General features: G+C 44.7%; 1 protein-coding gene across 2 annotated transcripts in view; it reads left to right on the forward strand.

The window, feature by feature from the left end:
* Positions 1 to 693: 693 nt before the first annotated feature.
* PTPN1 (protein tyrosine phosphatase non-receptor type 1) overlaps positions 694 to 21,451 on the forward strand; it is an 85,855-nt gene continuing 65,097 nt past the window's right edge. Inside the window, exon 1 of one of the 2 annotated variants that reach the window (XM_053394246.1) lies at positions 694 to 1,046. In XM_053394246.1, the coding sequence (XP_053250221.1) occupies positions 843 to 1,046 (204 nt within the window). In that variant the 5' untranslated portion in view covers positions 694 to 842. The remainder of the gene's footprint in view (positions 1,047 to 21,451) is intronic. The other variant, XM_053394245.1, reaches the window with a different exon arrangement.

Consider the following 21,451-nt stretch of genomic DNA (forward strand, 5'->3'; position numbering starts at 1 on the left):
TCTCCCCGGGTACCCAACGTGAAGAACCCTTCACAAAAAAAAAGTTGGGACTACAACTCCCATAATGCCAGAGCATTATGGACGGGGCTGATGGGAGCTGTAGTCCACAATATTGGACGGCACCACATTGGCTACGCCGCTGCTTATGAAGTCTCGAAGGTGCCACTAGACCCACAAATATTGTCTTTGGCGGGGGGGGGGGAATCTAGATCCTCTGCTTTCCCAGAACGGGAGCAGCCAGCTCCTGCCCGGGAGCGCCGGCAGTAAAGGGGTCGCGGGGGGAAACCTGCGAAAGTAAACGCAACAAAAATCGCCCACCTCTTACAATAAAAGGAGCGGGCGGTGTGGAGGCGGGGGGATCCCTTTGCAATTCTCTCTCTCTCTCTTTTGCAAGGAGGAGCCTGGACCAACACGGGAATCTCCTGCACTGGAGCCCAACCCTTTTCCAAAACGAGAAACGCCGCAGAGCTCAAGCGCAACATGCACGAGCGAGCCGACGCCTCCGTCTTGCGCAACTTCCCCCTCCCCGGCCATCCCAGGAAGCGAGCTATTGGAGGGTGCTCTGCACACGCTCAGAGGCTCTCTTGGCTTCTTTCCCCCGCCCCTTTGCCCTGGGTGGCCCAGCTCAGCCGAGCTCTTTGCTCCACCCCGGGCAGACTCCGCCCTGCGCGCCCTGCCCTCTCCCCTCCTTGCGCCCTCCTTCCTCGGCCTCGCCTCTGGGGGAGGCGGCGAGCGGCGAGGAGGAGGCCGTCCCGGAAGGCTCGGGGGCCGGGCCGCTTGCGTCGCTTCCCGTGGGCTGGCGAAGGGAAGGGGAGAAGCGGAGGGAAGGGGAGGCGCTGCCCATGCAGAGCAGGCAGCAAGAGCCGCCGCGGCGCTCCGGGGAGCAGCCGGAGCTGGAGCAGCCCAGGGCAGCGGGAGACGCCGTGGAGGAGCCGGAGGAGGAAGAGGCGGAGGAGCCCGGCCGGGCCCGGGCCCCCTACGCCATGGAGATCGAGAAGGAGTTCCGCCGGCTCGACCAGGCCGACAGCTGGGCCGCCATCTACCAGGTGAGCCGGGGCCGGGCGCGGAGAAGAAGCCAGGCGGGCAGCGCCGGCGCCCGGGAGCGCGACCGAGCGAGCTTGGGCTCCTCCGTCCTCCGCCGCCGCCCCATTGTCCGCCCTTCCCCACCTCTCCACCCCCAACTCCTTTTTCTGCTGCCCTAGAGACTCGCCCCTTGCCTCGGGCTCCTTGCCCCGGCTCCTTCCTCTCACTCATAATAGAGTTTTGTGTTACTTTAAAAAAACTGCATTTCTCCTCAGCCTTAATTTTGGGTTGTGTGTGTGTATGGAGAGCCCCCCTTCCTCCTGCCCTACTTTCTGACCCCCTTTCCCTTGTTGCTTGGCTAGCATAGAAGACATAGAAGGGAGCGCATTGTGTGCGCTCTCCGGTTCTGGTCAGCTTCCCTTTTGAGGCATCTCCCTGTCATGTTCTGTCGAGCCCTTTAGAGATTATGCTGCTACAATTGTGGGTCTCGTTGGTGTGTTTCATTTTTATCTCATTTCTAACACCTCTGCTTTGGGAAGCGTGAGAGAGGTTCCGTTGTTTTTATCCTTGTTCTACCCCTCTTTCTTTCCAAACCCCTCCAGCATCTCTGCCCCCTTGTACAAGGTTTCTTGGGGGCTGGGGGGGGGGCTGACTCTTGGCATGCCCTCCCAGACATGTCTGTGCGCAATCTGCTTAGGATAACTCTTTTCTCCGTTTGTTCTTCCCTAATTAACAGCTTCCTACAACAGGAAAAGTCGAGCCCATCGTATTGCCCCGCCAAGAAATAATTCTAGTAATCCCTTTTCCCCTTGTGAAGAAGAGTGTTACTCTACTTGTCTTTCCAGTAGTCTAGGTTTAGAATTAAATAACCTTTTTTACATCCTTCCCTGGCTAAGGACATTAAGAGTTGTTTGCGTCTCAATTCCACAAGCATATTTTGCTTTATTGTCCTATATTCCTATATATTCCTGTACTAATAAGGGTAGCCTACCTGGAACCTGAAAAACCTGAATATCTTTTTGTGTGTGGATATTTTGTGATACATGTGTATGTATTAGCTTGAAACTGGTTTTTTTAATCCTTTTTTTGGTCAGTCTTTATAATGCTGACTTTAATTTTGAAAATGTTCCCTAACACTATTGCATAACAGTGGTCTGAAGATTGGAGTCATGCTCATATATTTAACAAGTTTTTTGGAACAATTCTCTCCTCGAGTAAGTTGCATTAGGTAGGAAGTAGCAGGCAAGAATAGTCACTGAAATCAGTTGTCATTATTATAAAAAATGATCGTATATCTTTTAATAACCGTGCACAAATACTTGTACAAATATTTTGCTGCCTCGGGGTTTGGGGTGAATCAATGGTGTGGTTGAGAGGAGGGCTTTCTCCCCAATTCTTTAATGAGCATCTGTTTTGGCATGGCGTTTGTAAGATGTGTTTTAATGGATATTGATGGGGTTTTAGTTCATATGCTGCCAGGCTAAATCAATATGAGAGATTGGGCTTTGCTACTACTCCTTTGCAGGGGAGGTGAATGTATTTATACCTTGCCCTGGGGCTTTTGGAGAATGGAAAGGTTGCAAAATCAATTCCTTTCCTTCCGGTTATGTTATGAAGGATTGAGGGAAATATTTTGCATAACTTGGAAGGTGAGCAATGATGTTTGCACCACTGAACTAGAAATCAAGACTGTAGGCCTTTGCAGAGTTAAGCCCATTGATTTCAGCCGGTTTCAACACACCTAGCTGCAAGTAGGATTGGGATACACAATTGGTTTAGGTTTGTGCATGCCTTGGGGTAGGGGGTTGCTCTTTTTCCTGCATTGCAGGGGGTTGGGCTAGATGATCCTTGGGGTGTCCCTTTCAATTCTACAATTCCGTGATTCTTCTTGTGGCATTTATGTTCTTCAGTGTGTTATGAAAGTGAGAATTTTGTTACCCCCCCACCCAAATGTCCTTGGAACAGAAGATACCGTGAAGGGACAACACTCAGAAAGGACTTTGCAAAATGCATTAGACCAGTGTAGCTTTTACTCTTGCTTTAATCTAATTTTGTCCTTTCCTCGTAGCTTTGTTGTATAGTATCACTTGGATGGTAAATTATGTCAGCCAAAGTAAGGAAATTAGGTCAAGGTGGCTGCTCCACTCTCTCTCTAGTCTTACACCATGTGCTTTGCATAAAATCACTCCTTAATGTGGTAGCACTTCACAGCATTTGTGAGCACTTTGCTGCTAAAAGCACAGTAGGCACATTTAAGAGAGTGCTGCAAAACTTAACTGCTAATTCTTAGAAAAATGTCTACACTTGTTCCACGATCGCAGCTTCAAGTTCAGTTCAGGTCAGAAATAAACACTGGCATCTTTTGGCCTTGGAGAAATGCGTCTAAATGTTTTCTCTAGTGCACTTGTCACTGAAGAACACTTAAATTCTCACCTGTGCTGGGGTCAGTAGAGCTGTCAGGTACTGAATAGACCATGAAGCTGAACTGCCTAACCTCCCCCATCCCACCCCCGCTTCAGTCTTACACAGAGTCATCCAGTTCCTGAATAAACCAGCAAACTTCACAGCAGTTTGAAATATTTAGGTTCACCAAGTCCTTCAGTGGAAATGTGGGTGGGTTGCTCAGTTTTGACACAAAGGTACATGCTGCATGTGGGATCATTGCCACGTTCTTTTATCAAGCCAGCTTGCCTTTGCAGTAAATTGTTCTCAATAAACTCCTTCGTTTTCAAAGACTTTCCTCAGTCGCATGTTCATCTGTCCTCCCCGCACCCGCAAAACAACCTTTGCCACAGTGGTCTTCCCTTCACTATTTCTTACCTGGCCAAATGCATTCGCTTCATCTCTGTGCTGCTGGCCTTTGGGGGCTTCTAGGTGGGCTTCCAGGTGTGTGTGTAACACCCATAAAACAAACAGACCTGTGGTATAGTCCATGTGGCAGAAGCAAATTACAAATCAGTGGGATGGCACCTTGCCCCACAGCTGTACAGTGGTACCTCTACTTACGTTCATCTCCGGTTACGTATCCTTCGGGATACGTACGAGGCAAACCTGGAAGTATTTTTCCGGGTTTCGCCGCATGCGCAGAAGCGCTCTCCGGCCGCATGCGCAGAAGTGGTCCCTCCACTTGCAGAAACCTCAGTATCCGACTGGAGCTCCGGAACGGATCCTGTCTGCAACCAGAGGAATCACTGTACTCCTTCCTCTCCACTTCTGGTTTAGCAATAAGGTTCGCAGCTAACCTTGGAAAAAGATGCTGTTGGAATAAGATACTGTTCATCCTAGAAGGCAGGAACAAAGCACCTGTGGCCCTCCACAGGCTGCTAGATCAAGCCAGTGTCCCATCCATTCTAGCATCCCTATCGGAAGTCTGCAAGTGAACATGAGCGCAGCAGCAGTCTTCCCTCTTATGGCTCCCAGCAGCTGGTATTCAGAGACATACTGCCTCCAGTCGTGGAGGTAGAGCGTAGCCATCAACTCCCGTCCTCCCTGACTTTTGGCCATTCTGGTTGGCACTGGAACTGGAATCCAAAACATTGGGAGAGCCGCAGGTCCTTTGTCTGAGAAACAGCTTCATCAGTTGCTTTTGGGTTTAGAATCCAGTTTGCTGCGGGCAGTCCGAGTGTTAGAAACTGGGATAGGAGCCAAATGGTTTCTGGGACCTGGATTGTGGGTGCCAAAACAGAACGTCTAGTCGCCATTTTGGGGGGGGCAACACTTTTTATTTATTATTTCGATCAGCACAAACTAATACGCAATTCACATAAGTGACGCAGTGTTAATGTCACATTTTTAGCAGAAATTGTAAATACATGTTTAATTTGGTATTTACAATAAAAATATTGGCACCGTGCTTCAGTTTTCAAAACCCTCAACTCTTTATTGTGAAACATATTGTCGATCCTTAACATATACTGTATATAAGCCTCCCTCCCTCCCCCCCCCCAATTCTGACTGTGAAAAGTTAAAGTGTGGCTTATATTCGCGACATTACAGTATGCAGCCAGGAGCACAGGGCAAACAGCGCCAGGAGCGTGGCAAAGCGGCGACTGCCCCACGCGTATTCCCCAGTCCTCTCCCCCAAGGCTGGGAAGGGAGAGAGCAAAGAAGGGGCAACGCAGCGCGGCTCCCCCCACCCCGCCCAGTGTGCAGCCAGGAGCAGCGAGGAATGGAGCAGCTTATATCCGGGTATTCTGTTTTTTTCTCCCCCCGCTCCCCAATTTTAAAGGTGCGGCTTATATTCGGGTGCGGCTTATATTCGGGCCAACACGGTACTTTGAGGCTTCAAAGCACATACATTTCAGTAATCCTTGAGTGCCAGCCACGGGGGAAAAATGGCACCCAGACTTCGGGAGGTGCTCGCAAATGGAGAATCTTTAGGCGTAAAATGTGCCTGGCATCCTGCTCATTTCGAACCCAGGCTGGCACTAAATCAATATTAATAATGTAGTACAGGCAACTCCCAATTTACCCAGGAGTTACCTTTCACGGCACTGTGTGTTTAAGTGGAATTGTATATATTTGAAACATCATTGAAAACAGCCTGCAAACACCCCATTCCCCCCACTGCCCTGTTCCCCCATATCAGATGCCTTTGAAATGGTCCCTGCCTGCGGTAAACTCGTTATCCAATATTTATGTGGGGCTCAAGGGGCCTGGGGTTGTTACGTCTTTCCTTACCTTGGTCATAAGACTGGAATAAAACAATTTATAGTTTTATAGGCGGTTTTATAGGCTACTTGCCTTTAGAGTGCCTTTAGAGGCCTTTGGTCAGGGCTCAGCCTGACTCCCCTTCCCCTTTGGTATAAGAACTAGTACGAAAGAGGCCTCCCAGCATTCTCACAGGATCATATAAATCAGTGTACACAGTGGACCTGATGAGCATTTACTGCTCCCAACCCAAATCCTGCAGAAAGCCATCTAATTCAGATTTTAATTCTATCCTGATTTGTTTTTAAGAGGTTATTTAATTATTGTTTGATTTTATATCAATGTTTATATTTGATCTTAGCCGCCCTGAGCCCGGTCTCTGCCGGGGAGGGCGGGATACAAATAAAAGTTGTTTATTATTATTATTATTTATTATACATGAACTTTTAATAAAAGAGTATGCTGTCTTTAGAAGCATGTAGTATGCATTAAACTCCAGACTATATGTTGAGTGTTACATTTTCTGATTATCCTTTTGCGCTCCTCCATTGGAAATAACTAATCACTACAATCCCAAGGTCTAGGAAGAATTAAAATCATTGTTGAACAGCTGCCTATGGTGGAGTTCTAGGCCTTGCCTTGAGTTGTGCAGTGAAATGGTGGTCTATGTACACCACATCTGTGGCTTTACATAAAAGTAAATGTGTGCTGAACACTAGCAAGTAAGTCCACAGACATGTCAAGCTTACACAAATGTTTACTTCCCATGCATACCTGTGTGAAAACAAATTCTTGCATGCAGATAAATTACAGCACAATCTGTTCCTCTTCCAGAAGCTTTTCTGCCTGGTGGTTGTGCTGATTTGCCAAAAGTTACTAGCTGAGCGACTATTTTCATGCCAGCACTAAAGGCCAGCTGTAATAATCTATGGAAGTGTCTGGCTATATATATATTTATGTATATGTATAGCTTGGGTGGCACTGGAAGAGTCTGGGATGTTGAGTAGGGGCTTCAACAGGAGGGAGAAACCAGGAAAAATTGCAAGTAGGCAGCTTCCGTGATTTATTGAATGTGCTTTATTGATTTTTCCTCCCTAATCAAATATTTCAGTTCAACTACTTTTGGCTAATGGGGGAAAAAACCTTTTGATGGATTTATGTTGCATGAAAAATTAACACAACATACTTGTTTTAGTGGACTAATACCAATCGGAGCCTAATTGCTATTTAGGGCATTGGAAAAAATTCCAATTTTTTGGTGTGGGGTTTTGTTTTTTTTAAAGGACCATCCCTGAATTTAAAGAGCTTGATGGGTTTTTCTGGGAAGTCATTGCATAATAAAACTGAAAAGCCATGTACTTACCTGTCACACTTTTTGTTTGGGGGGAAAAGCAAAGCAACACTATAATGCACATAGAAGGAACACATAGAAGGAGCTGATCCTTAAAACACGTTGGGGATAATCAGTCTCTGACATGTAACTCCAGCCTAGAGGTGAGCCTTCTGGCAGAAATGAGAATGTTTCATGCAGTATCATATAATAATACATACTTTTATTAACTTGGCTGTATTTATACCCCTCTTCATGTTATTTCTGGCATCACTTATAATTTTTGAGGTTGTATCTTCTCCCTGTTCCCATGGGGTGAAGTACATTTGACCAATAGCAGTGATAATCCATATTAAACAATGAAATGTGAGCATTTTGAGAAGGAACAGAAAGAAAGAAAGAAAGAGAGAGAGAGAAACCAAAGGGAGAGGGGAGACATTTCTTTCTGAGAAAGAATAAAATATCAGTTCCCTGTTCATATATTACACAATCTGACATGAATGAATATGACACAGGGTTCTCACTCAAAGTACTTTGGCATTTTTGTGCCAGATGGTTTGCCACAAATTCTTCAGGGCATAAGAGTTTGGGAAGGATGCCCAGGACAAAGGCAAAGAATCCAATCTGTTTTCCAGCCTGTACCAATGTCTCAGAAAATACTCAAAATAGCTCGCTACTTTTCTTGAAGCAACAGTGGTCTCGTTCTGGGAAGCAGCTGATGAGGCAGTAAACTTACATCTTGGTCGTATCCCTTCAGAGTGCAGATGAGCATTTCCCCGTGCAAATACCTACCTTTGGGGAGAGGAAATTCTACGCATAAAGAGAATGATGTGTAGAGAGAATGATGCTAAAACCACCCTCTTTGACATCCAGTTTTCTGTGTTTGAGAATTCCTATGGGGGAGAATTCCATCATACGAAAACCAAACCCATCTCATTCTGCTGTATGCACAGACCAGACCTGATGTGGTCGAACGGACTTCAGGTGTACTTTGGACTTTGGGCCAGGGCTTGATGAATTCGCTGAATTCCACATGTGGTGGGACGACAGTGTTTATCAACCATGGCCATTGGGCTCAGGTTATCCATCTCCGCTTCGTATGTTGAGACACACTTTAATTGAATGCTATCTTACGTTTGGACTGAAGTCTCTGTGATTTAACTGCATGAATGCTAGAAATGTGCATGTTTAAAACAAAACATAAATAGGAGTCTGTGAAGCACCATGAGTGCAGAGGATGGTGCTAAGGAGCTGCCCTTGGGAGGAAAAGTGGGATTTAAATTTTTAAATAATAAAAATAATAATAAGAGTTTAATCTTACCGTTTCCTGTGACCCCAACGAAAGGTGCCCCTAATGGGGGGGTTATTGGGTTGCTGTTTTTATTGTGATTATGTATTTTGTGGTTTTATATTTTGATTTTATCTTGAGACCTCTGGGTATAGGGTGGTGTATAAAATCAATCAATCAATCATTCAATCAATGGCTTCTATTTACACCAGGGAAGAAGCCTGCACTGGCACCAAGGGAGGTTTCTCTCTTCTTAAGCAAAGAGGAACTTCGTGGAAAAGGGTTACAACTCTTCTCTCCCAGCCTCTGTGATCTGGATCTGTCGGAGGATCCCCTGAGGCTGCTACATGTGTAGCAAAAAAACATGCAAGTTAATTGCACCCATGCAATTATTGCCACATCTACTTTGGTCTTGAGTCTCCTCCTTAAGTGGCGCAGTCTAGACGCATATTTATCACCTGATGAGAGAACTAGACTTTAGGATATGGGGTGATGTTAACATGGGGAATGAGACCATTCATGGCTACTAGCCACGAGGGAGGCTATTGTGCTTCCTTCTAAGTTGGAGGCAGTAATGTTTCTGAATACCAGTTGCTGGAAACTGCAAGGCAGAGTCCTTTTTCTCTTACATCTTGGTTGTTGGTTTCCCACAGGCCTCTGGTTGGCTACTGTGAGAACAGGTTACTGGATGAGGTGGACCACTGGCCTGATTCAGCAAGGTGTCTTTATGTTCATATAATTGTGGCATAAGTAGCTCGCAGGCTGAAAGAAACAGCCAGCTGCAATGCTAAACCAAGCTGTAAGCCCATTGAAAGCTGTGGGACTTTCATGCAAACAAGCATGCCAAGGCTTACACTGTGTATCAGAGAAAGAGCAGGGGTGGCCTGCGTGGCACCAGCTAGATGTTGTTGCACTACAACTAGCACCATCCCTGGCCATTGACAATGCCACCTGAACTTGGTGGAACTTGTAGTCCATTAATATCTCCTGAGCAGCATGGTGGCCAGGCCCAGTTTAGTGACAATGGCAAAAGCCAGATTAAAGGGTACTTTGAAGCTAGGGTTACCAGACATTCCCGGGGACAGTCCCCGGATTTGCAAATCTGTCCCCGGACAAATTCCATCCCCGGAATTTCCCCAGATTTGCAAATCTGTCCCCGGGAAACGTGGCAGCAGCAGCCTCAGCAGCCCAGAACCAGCCTGGTAGCACTGCTCGCTGCCATGACGCCTGCCATTTTTCCTGCGCCACAGCAGCGAGCATCTCCTGAAGCCAGCCAGAGCCAACTGCACTAACAGGCTGACCCCTCCTGGGCAATGGCCGCCTGCCCATGACTCCCGAGCCACCCCCGATCCGTCAAAACAAAGGGGGTAGGCTCAGGAGTCACGGGTGGGCGACATGCCGTTGCCCAGTTTTTTAAAAACTCTGTGCATTTATGCTTCACAGGGTGCGAAAGAAGGGCTTTGCACCTTTCTACAATATGCATGTGTGCTTGGGCCCAGGGTTTTTTGCCTCACCATCCCCACTACTGACTCCCTGTTGCTACTCAGCTTCTCAAAAAAAAAAAAAAAGGGTCCCCGGATTCATTGAAAAAAATCTGGTAACCATATTCTAAGCAGTGTTTGAAACTCCTGTTGTTCTAGGTGCATTTTGCGACAGGGGATTTCATTAGTGTGAGCAGTTTCTGAGCTCTGGACACAGTACTGTGCCTAAGATTTCAGATTAAAACTGCAGATTGGAAGGAAAGGAGGGCCTTTTTCTGCCTCCCCACTTCCAGCTACTCTCTGAAGACTGGAGAAGAGACCCTCTTAAGAATATTAGGGGGGTGGGCAGGGGAAGGACTAGACCAGGGGTCAGCAACCTTTTTCAGCCGTGGGCTAGTCCACCGTCCCTCAGAGCATGTTGTGGGCCAGACTGTATTTTTTTTTGGGGGGGGGGGGAATGAATGAATTCCTATGCCCCACAAATAACCCAGAGATGCATTTTAAATAAAAGGACACATTCTACTCATGTAAAAACATGCTGATTCCTGGACCATCTGCGGGCCGGATTGAGAAGGCAATTGGGCTGCATCCGGCCTACAGGCCTTAGGTTGCCTCCCCCTGGACTAGACCATGTGAAAAATGAACATAAGATTTTAACTGCAGTTCATTCATTTTCAGCTTTGTATTCTTGTTATAAAAAAGTGCGCCTAGACATTCTGTTGTTGCACCCATAACCTAGGTTTAAAGTGCCATTCAGCTCCTAGCTTTAATATCTCAGTTTCTAACACTGCTTCTAAGTAGGTGATAATCTTTCTGACAAAGCTAATGGTGTGCCTTTCAGAACATGTCATTTAGTACATGGATATCTCTGGCGTATTTACTCTCAATGTGAAGGATATTGAGCAATAGCTGGCAGCCAAGGGAAGCAAGTTTTGGCAATTTCTTTATAAGCAAGAGGGTGGTATCTGAAGAGAATTTCCTGCTAAAGTAGCAATTAATATTACTGAAGTTCCTAAGAATTGAAAATAGATGCAAGGGAGCAGCTTGTGGTCTACATTCAACCTGCAATACTCTTCTGTAGAGTTTGGTCTCTTAAAATCTTGAGCACTTCTAAGGCCTCATGCCTTTAAGCTAATGTTGAATTAAAACAGCATTTTATTTTATTTGAAATGCCATGAGGTTTTCAGTTAAGTAATATTGGTCTCTGGTATAATCAAATCCTAAACAGTTTGTAAGAAACATCCAAAACTCTGATAGTGAACTCTACAGCAGCGTCAGAGAGCATAACGTTACTTCTGTGGATATAGTTTGGGCACGCCATCCTAATCTACACGAGTTATTCAGGCACAGAAAGTTCTGTAATGGTAGAAATTGGGCTTTTTTGAAAATAAGGTTGGATTCAGCAGAAGATTAAAGGCCTACAAATTGTACTACTGTAATCTTCTTTCTCGTGGTCACAATTTTCTACTTGCCTAGAGCGTTGGGCGCTGGGATGGATATATTTTTCAGCTGGAAGCCAGCATTTTACAGACCATGTTCTTTGGAAACTTGCATCTCGAAATCTTTGTAAAAATCTAGTGGAGGAGGAGGAGGAGGTGGTTTGGGACCTATTAATTTTGAAAGCCAACCCTCTAATCTGTCTGCAACTTTTCCAGTGTGTTAATTTTAATGGGTTCTTACTTTTAAAATGAACTCATCATTTTCAAAGCTCGGGTGACTCATCCTCTCCAGACTAAAATGCCACATGCAAATTTGTTCCTAAATATTACAAAATGTGGAAAACGGAAATTAACCCAGTACTTCAGTCAGTTCTTTTGGGATGACAAAAATTAGTCTGTTTCTTAAGGAAACAAGTGACAGCTTTACCAGCTAGGATCAACCAGCTAGTACAACAGAACAGACACTTGAGGGTTGGGGTCTCCAACCTAGATGATGGACTACAATTCCCACCATTGACCATGTTTTTACCAGATTGGGAGGAGGATGTTTCCCAGTGTCATCTATGCATGTGTTTTGATTTTATCTGGGGCTCACTGTTTTGGCACTGGATAAGCTGAAAGTTGCTGGCTGTTGTCACCTTGATTTAGTGCCTGGTTTGATATGCACAGAGACTTGTTTTGTTGCTGTCCCACCAAAGATATGGCAGGAAGAATTATCAGAAGCCTTCCTTTTACTATTGTTAATCTTGGACTGGACTTAGGAGAGGGTGGAGCGAAGTTTTTGTTCTTACAGCCTATTCTTTTCACTTACTGCTCAATTGTAAAACTCATCTCATTCATGGACTTGCCACCCTTTTCTGTGATCAGTCGGTTATTATATGTTGTGTATTGGTTCTGTTTTCTGCAGTAGGCCTGAAAGGCAGAGAAACTACCCTTTAACAAAAACTGCTCCTGAACCCAGGAATATCCCAAGCTATGCATAACCAATACTTCTGCTAGCATATTGCCAGCGGAGGTAACTTCTTACAGAAGCAAAACTACCGTGTAACTGTGATTACCGTCTGTTGAAACAGGTTACCCCTTCATAGGGCATTAATAGCTGCCTGTGGTTAGATTGTACGCTGTGAATGGAATGAGGATCATTCACATGACTAAATGTTGTTGGTGATAATCTGTTGCTATCTTGTGCGGTATTAGGTGGCTTAGAGTTGTCACAAAGGGCTGTGATGGACACAGCACCTAGGCTGAAATGGTTTGAGATTTCAAAACTAACTTTAGGTGTTCCAAGTAAGATACAAATGGGACAATAATTTAAGTGCCAACCTGTATGGAACTAGCGGAAATGACTGGCAGAATCCGAGACCTGGGAGAAGAGTTGGTGGAAGAAGACTGGAAGAAATTTAAAGGCTATCTTCAGAAACACTGTAAAATTAATGAATGTTAAAAATGATGTTGGATTGGAAATAAGTGGCATTTAGCAACAAAGTTATGAGAATATGCAAAAATGAATTGATAAAGGATGAAAATATAGAGGTACAATATGTTAAGATATAGAGTTAAGATAAATGAAAGAGGGTAAGTATTTGCTGACTTGATTACTTTAACTGGGAATACAAAAAGGGGAGGTGTGAGGAGGTCAAGGAAACAAGCTAATGAACTTAAAGTTATAAAAAATGGATTTGTTTTTAATTCTTTTTTATTCATCTGTCTTTTTTGTATTTTTATTTTTATTTTTTATTTTATATGATGTTTTTGGTTGTCTTTTTTATTTTATTTTTTTACCTCTTTCTTTTACTATGTTTTTCTTTGTATTTTCCAAACCTATGTTTTTGTAAAATCTCAATAAATATTTTTTTTAAAAAAATAATAATTTAAGTGCCAACCAGAAGGTGACTACTTTCAGAGCTGTATGTGTTCTCTCTGTTTGCCAGCAAGCACAGAATCACATGAGGACAAAACTCAGCATCCTGAAATTATTTATTGGCTGTTTGACTTGCAGAATATATATGTGGACATAGAGGTAACCTGTGATTTGATGGCAGTTTTAAGGGGGTGCCCTTGTTACAAAAAAAAAAAGTTTATGAAATTTGACTACCCATAACAATCCATGCCTCAGATGCACACTTTTGTTCCATGGCTGCACTGAAGAGAATCCATGAGTCTTTACAGTCAATGGAGACAGAGGTGGTGTGTGATTTTATGGTTCTTTTTTTTTGGGGGGGGGGTGAATTATACAATTTCCAGAGGAGCCATTTTATGAAATCTGATATGTAAGCACATCTTTTCCATTTTCCTTCCACTGGTGTCCCAGATCACTACCTCTTTCCCATTCATCTGCTCCACTTTCTGTTCAGCTGCTTAGGTACAATCTGAAAAGCACATAGAGATGAAAGAGGAAGTGAGAGAGAGTGTACCTCTTCCAACTTCCCCGTCAGCTCTTTATGCTTTGTAAAGGGGATCAGTATAACTACCCTTGCCACCTCATGGCAAAGAGACAGTGATTGGGCATTGGTAGATCCAGGCCAGGGGCTTTGTAGGCACCAAGGGAGGTCCTCAAGAGTGCCACTGTGCCCATGGCACTGTAATCCCTGGCTCAGCTTAGAGCTACATGGATGGCCCTGAGCAAAGCTTTGTCCTCGTGTCCTCCCTTGTCCCACTGGAGGAAGACTTAAACAAGCCAGTTTTATAAGCCATGGGTTGATGTTTGCTTGTACCGCGACTGTTGTTTTAAACCAGGATTCCTGTTTCTCATGTAATGTTAAGCCAAGGTTCTTTGAAACCAAAGGCAAACTCCACAGATGTCATCTTCCTTCTGGCCATGCAGGGAGGGCGAGTGCTTGGGACTTGTCCATGTGGCACTACACTGTGGTTTACTGTTGCATGTGAACCAGCCAATTAGCTTACAAGGAGAACGGCATGAACATAGCACAAAAAGGGCAAGTACTCGGCTAAAGCCTTCTTGAATAGCCGGCTTTGCTTCCAAGCATCTTAAAAGCACACAGTGCTTGAAGGATCTTGCCTGCCAGGCATATCCCTGTGGTGGGTTCTCTACTTTGCAGCCAACAACCAAGGAATCTAGAGCAAGGCTTCGTGTACTGAATGGAGCATGCAGGGGAAGGAACATAATGGCCTGAAAGATATCTGAGTGCCAATCAGTTTAGAAATCTCCGGTTTTATTTATTTGTTTTCAAAAGCAAGTAATAGATCTGAAGGCTTCCAAGATGGGTCTGCATGTACCGTACTTTTTGCCCTATAGGACACACTTTTTCCCCTCCAAAAATGAAGGGGAAATCTGGGTGCGTCCTATGGGGCGAATGCAGGCTTCCGCTGAAGCTTGGAGAGCGAGAGGGGTCGGTGCGCACCGACCCCTCTCACTCTCCAGGCTTCAGGAAGACATCCGCAGCCTAGGCAGCCCTGTGGGAGGTCCCGCAGGGATGTCTAGGCTGCGGATAGCAGCCTGCTTCTCGGAGCGTCGGGCGCTCTGCTTTCAGGGCGCCCGGCGCTTCGGGAACACATCCGCAGCGTGGGGAGCCCTGCAGGAGTTCCCCGCAGGGCTCCCCACGCTGCGGATAGCAGCCTGCCGCCCAGCGCGCGGGGCACCCTGAAGCAGAGCACCCCTCGCGCCGGGCATACATCCGCAGCGTGGGGAGCCCTGCAGGAGTTCCCCGCAGGGCTCCCCACGCTGCGGATAGCAGCCTGCCGCCCGGCGGGCGGGGCACCCTGAATCAGAGCGCCCCTCGCGCTGGGCAGACATCGGCCAGCCCCACAAGCTCGGGGGACAGCAGGGAGGCGCAGCGCCGCCATCCCGCTGTTCCTCGACCTGGTTCGGTTTCTCCGACCTGCTTTTGGGGGGGGGGGAATAAAGGGGGGGAAATTTCCTTTATTTCCCCCCAAAAAAACTAGGTGCGTCCTATGGGACGGAGCGTCCTATGGGACGAAAAATACGGTATGTGGGTAATATCTAATAACATCTCAGACAGCAGCGGTCTGTCTGAACAGGCTGCCCTTGTCTTTGATCAGCAGCCAGGGTAACACCATGGACAGAATACATTGGACTGGAGCAGGAATAAGTCTGTTCAAATCCCCTTGCACCTTTGACGCTCTTGGGGTCGTCTTTTTCTTTGGCGATCACTCGTAGCCAAGTAAGATTGTCTTCTATAAACACGGTTTTAACAATGAGTCCATAAGTGACTGTGGAGGCCAATTTTGGATCCACACATCCTTCCACAGTGGGGACATTGATTTCTGGGCAGGAGTTGATCACAGTGTGGATTTGCCAAGCGTGCCTTCCTCTTAGCACATTTCTCCCTTGCGTCCTGAGTCTGAGTGTCTTCAAAGCCGATGACACCTTTGGTAAAGGCTGTTCTCCAACTGGAGTGCTCACAGGCCAGTGTTTCCCATTTGTCAGTATTTATACTACATTTTAAAAGATTTGCCTTGAGAGCATCTTTAAACCTCTCTTGTCATCCATTGGCATTACGCTTTCCATTTTTAAGTTCAGAATAGAGTAGTTGCTTTGGAAGACAATCATCAGACATCCGCACAGCATGACCAGTCCAATGAAGCTGATGTTGAAGAATCATTGCTTCAACACTGGTGACCTTTGCTTCTTCCAATACACTGATACTAGTTCGCCTGTCTTCCCAAGGGATGTGTAAAAATTTTCGGAGACACCATTGATGGAATCTTTCGAGGAGTTGGAGATGGCGTTTGTAAGTGGTCCATGTTTCACAAGCATATAGTTAAGGTTGGTAGTACAATAGCTTTGTAAACAAAGCTACAAAGCTCTTGGCGTAAGACTGGACCAGTCACACACTCTCGGACTAGGCCATATTGTTGTTCTGAGACTAAAAAGGGTGTATAAATTATCACACCGGTTATAGAATATGAGACCCCACAGGATCTGGTATTTTTTCTGTTGAATTTTATAGATGGCTCCGTTAAACGTGTAGCATAAAGAATTAGTTTCGTGTGTGGTCATAACAGCAAGCGTTTTGCTGGCCAAAAAAAAAGTGGGGTGGGGGGAGATTAAACCATTGCCATTTGTAAAAGGGTGGATAGGAGAAAATGTGATAATTTGCCAAAGGAATACATCGCATTAGAATGAGTGAGAGAGAGAGATAGTGAGGGGGAGGTGATGACAGGTTAAGTTTATAATAAAGTGGATCTTCTTTACCGAACGTGGTAAAAACCTGTTGCTTCTTGATGATTATTTTTTTAATATGTTGATTTCAGATCTCAGGTATATGTTAGGTATTTTGCAACTGTTCTAGTTGTGTTGCTGTTTTTGTTGTTATATGGTCAGTTTCGTACCCATCCTTACAGCAATTTAAAAATGCAGTATTAAGAACAGTTTAAAAGAAATTGCAGTCCTAGGGCTCTGCTCCTGCTCGTATTGTTTTAATATATGCATTAGAGGTAAATCATACTGATTTATAATGCTTACTTTATAGGAGAAATTATATATTAGGGAAGAATATGCTCCAAGAGTATTCAACCTCCTTTTGACCGATTGATCTATTTATTAATCTCCATTCTTTCCTTTTTTAAAAAAAAAATACACCCATGTATTTTTATTCTGTTTATTTTTTGCTTAATATATGTAGACTGTCTTTAATGTGCGTAATCTGTACATCTTGGCATAATTATTATTCTCTGGGCACACGTGGAGTGCCAACACAGGATTTTGATCCCCTCCTCTGCCCAGCACTCTGTATAAGCAGCCATGGCTATGTAAAGCCCTTCACTTCTCTTGAGCTATGCTTTGTCTCACCAGCCCTTCTGCTTCAAAACAGTTGTCCAGCATTTGTGGCCGTGATTAAAATACACGAGGATTTAGAGGTAGGATATATACAACAGGTGCACTCTAATGCGTATAAAAATAAGGAAAACTGATCCCGGCTCCTACCCCTATTTAAAGATGCACAAAGCTATATTGCTGTAAATGGTTTGAAAAGCTGGTAAAGAAATATTGAGAGGTTGCAGGTAATTGTCCAGTTTGGTTTTCTATGCTTTTTCCTCCTTGCTTTGGTGTACCTATTGCTGTGAACCACAATCAAGCATGTTGTTTAGTTGTGTCTGACTCTTTGTGACCCCATGGACCAGAGCACTCCAGGCACTCCTGTCTTCCACTGCCTCCCGCAGTTTGGTCAAACTCATGTTAGTAGCTTCGAGAACACTGTCCAACTATCTCGTCCTCTGTCGTCCCCTTCTCCTTGTGCCCTCCATCTTTCCCAACATCAGGGTCTTTTCCAGGGAGTCTTCTCATGAGGTGGCCAAAGTATTGGAGCCTCAGCTTCAGGATCTGTCCTTCCAGTGAGCACTCAGGGCTGATTTCCTTCAGAATGGATAGGTTTGATCTTCTTGCAGTCCATGGGACTCTCAAGAGTCTCCTCCAGCACCATAATTCAAAAGCATCAATTCTTCAGCCTTCTTTATGGTCCAGCTCTCACTTCCATAGATCACTACTGGGAAAACCATAGCTTTAACTATACGGATCTTTGTTGGCAAGGTGATGTCTCTGCTTTTTAATATGCTGTCTAGGTTTGTCATCGCTTTTCTCCCAAGAAAAGCATAGTTTTGTTTTAAAGCTATAGCTTTATTTTAAAGCATAGCTTTGTTTTAAAGGTGGATGTGCAGTGTTGCTAGCGCACAGGACTAATATCTTGCTCCTTGCCTGCTGCTGCACCTCCGAGAGCCAAGCCATGGTTTGCCTTGGCCATTTCATCCAAATATGATATACAGTGGTACCTCAGGTTACATATGCTTCAGGTTACATACGTTCAGGTTACAGACTCCGCTAACCCAGAAATACTGCCTTGGGTTAAGAACTTTGCTTCAGGGTGAAAACAGAAATCATGCTCTGGCAGCGCAGCAGCAGCAGGAGGCCCTATTAGCTAAAGTGGTGCTTCAGGTTAAGAACAATTTCAGGTTAAGAACGGACCTCCGGAACAAATTAGGTATGTAACCAGAGGTACCACTGTAATGCATTGCAGGGGGTTGAACTAGATCAGGCTTCCTCAACCTCGGCCCTCCAGATGATTTGAGAGTACAATTCCCATCATCCCTGACCACTGGTCCTGCTAGCTAGGGATCATGGGAGTTGTAGGCCAAAAACAGCTGGAGGGCCAAGGTTGAGGAAGCCTGAACTAGATGACCCTCCAGGTCCCTTTCAACTCTATGATTCTTAGAGGTCATTGTTTGGTTTCCCATGAACAAATGACAAGTGGTAATCCAACATCAAAGCTTTGTTACAACTTATGGTTTGTTTGGAGAGCAAAACCATAGTTTAGCAGGATTGGGCTGTTCTTTTAGCCTTGTGTGCCACCATACTGTGTGTTTACCTTTAAACCATACTTAAATTCAACTGTGCTTTAAAATGGTATGTGAACCTGATCGCATGTTAGCTTAGTAGACTTGCAGTTAATATTTCCTACTCATTTGTGCTTCTTAATTTGCCCCTATGCTGATTTCTTTGTTTTTGGTGGAAGGGTTCCCCACTTGTGGAATGCTCTCCTCGTGCCTTTGCTACATATTGTTAGGCGCCAGGCAAAAACGTTCCTCTTCTCCCAGGCCTTTAGCTAATTAAATAATTTGTGGACTTTTAAATGGGGGGGAGGAGGAGGAAGGTATTGCTCCTGTTTGTTATTATAAAATGTACAATTATATTATACATAAATGTATAAATATATTATAAAAATGTTACGCATTTTTGTGTTTTTATATTGTAAACTACCCTGTGATCTTCGTGTGAAGGGTGATATAGAATAATAATAACAGTAATAATAATTATTATTAATAAACGTAACTCTGGGTTATAGGCAGAAATTAGTTCATGTGGCTTACTTCTTGTTTTAGAGTGGACCTGTGGAGGTTTACAGAATTGGTGGCCTTACCGTCTTAATTCCCATACATCTGAAATGGAGATTATAACCAGTAATTACTTTATGGAGATTATAACATAAATTACGATGCAGAAGCTTAGTGATGCTTAATCTCTTGCATGGGAAAAAAATTAAAGTCATATTTTGCTAGTATTGCAGGGGAAAATACATTAATGATTTCCTCTAATTTATTTCCCCTGCAAGTCTATCAAAGTATTACTGCATCATCACGGCTAGTGAACTTTACTACAGCAATCTGAAAACAAGCAATACATAAAGCACTTATGAGTAATGTTAATGAAGCCGAATATTGCACTGAACTTGTGGTAGAACCATATTAAGCGCCCGTCCTCCTTTGCTCTGGTGACTTCGAACTGGCTTTGCAAAAGAACTTTCAGTGAACTGTGCATATAAAGGTGGCATAACTATTGTGTTGGAGGTAAAATTATGGGAACACACTTGCCTTGGAGCTTGAAATTGATAAGTACTTCAGTGCAAATAATATATAATTATATATATCCTTTCGCGATGTACTACACAAGGTACAGCTGTGCAGTCTTTATATGTGTATGTGTGCTTTCTGCATTGCTTACTATGCTTAGACTGCTCTCATGACGGATGTAGATGAGAGAGGGAATGAACTTGCACACGGCTATCCAGCGAGTTTATGACTCCTCATGAGCAAACGAAGCAAATATCATTTGGTCTGGAAACCCATTTTCTGCCCAATGTCGTTTAAGCTAAAACATTTTTTCGTTAAAATATTCATTTGGTGCATTTCAGTCACTGAGAAGCATACATGCCCAACGCCTGCTTTAAAAAACCTCCTGGCACCTCCTCCTTCATGCTGGTTCTGAAAAACATTCTGCTTTACTTGATTGTATAAAAGAAAAGAGAAAAAAACTTGATTATTTTTCAAATACTTTGCACCCACTCTTCATATAAATGATGAGAAGTGCAGTATAATGTCATCCATCACTTACAGGAATGCCGAGTAATTAGCCTAAACGTTTGCAAGGAGGGGGTGGAAATCACTTACCGAGATTAGAAGATGAAACCAGTGCTGAATAAATCTGTTCTTGCCTTTGGGGTGGGGTGGGGGGAATGTAGTGGCCAGTTGCCTTGTTGGCAAGCACAGTTCATGCTAGGAGAAGTGAAAATGTCTGCTCTTCACCCACATTGCAAAGAGCTCAATGGTTGAGCACTTCCTTTGTTTGCAGAAGGCCACAGGTTTGATCCCCACATCTCCATGCAGAGCTGGGAATGTCCCCTCCTTGAAATCGTGGAGAGCTAATGCCAGTCATCTTGGACATTGCTGAGTAAGCTGGACCCCATGATCTGTGTCCCTGCCTCTGAATCAGGGCTGTGCTTCCCTCATCTTTCAAAGTGAGGCTAACAGCGCCATCTTGGCAACTAACAATTTCCAGAGGGGTTGCCATGTTGGTTTGTTGCAGCAGACACAGCGACTCGTCTTGTCCGGCACCTTGAAGAATTTTAATATGTACAATTAATTGGTGTTCAGGATGCCCCAAGTCACCTTATGGTGTTTGCTGCAAGTGGCTTACATGGCTACCCCTCTGAACCTTGTGAGATATAAGTCACTGTTCTTCTTACTTTTAAGGACTGTAAAACAGTATTTAGAAGTGACGGATTGACTAAGAGCAGAAAGATTGCACACACCCTGTCCCTTTCTCGGCTAAGGGCATCCTTCAGGATGAACATGGTCAATGCAGTCCTCACTCCTGTGTGGTAGGCATGCCTGTGTGCTCTTCGTTTCATCATCTTCACAGTAAGTTCTGTGTCATTTGAGCTCCAGCCGTTGCCCAACTAATTTCATTCTCCACAATGCTAAGGAGCAATTCAGTATGCTGGAAAGGGCACTTGGCACTGATCTGTTGATGATCAGCTTCATCCGGCCATTGTGTCATGAGACTGGGACCTAAACTGAATTATCAGGTGCCCTTCAGACCTTGAACTAAAACTTGCATCGACCCCAGCTAGCATGGGCAATGGTCAGGGCGGATGAGAGTTGGTCCCCTGCTCCAGGGTGGTTGGACTAAACTCCCATCAGCAATGTTCATTGGCCATGATTGCCTGGGCTCGTGGGAATTGTAGTCCACAGCCTTCAGAGGTCACCACCTTAGTTACTCCTGTACTAGGTAATGCTGCCCCATATTTGGGATTCAGTTTCCAAGGCTTAGTGCCAAGTGAGTTCTTTTATTTGACATGGGCTTTCGGAATGTTACCTGGTCTTAGCAACACATCTTACTGGCATTACTAGATTTTTGTCTGGAACGCTTTAATCTTTTGTGCTGTGTTGATGATTATGTGTAAACGCTCCCTAGGTGTTGCTGTGC

This window comes from Podarcis raffonei, chromosome 6, assembly GCF_027172205.1.
Source record: "Podarcis raffonei isolate rPodRaf1 chromosome 6, rPodRaf1.pri, whole genome shotgun sequence".
NCBI lineage: Eukaryota > Metazoa > Chordata > Lepidosauria > Squamata > Lacertidae > Podarcis > Podarcis raffonei.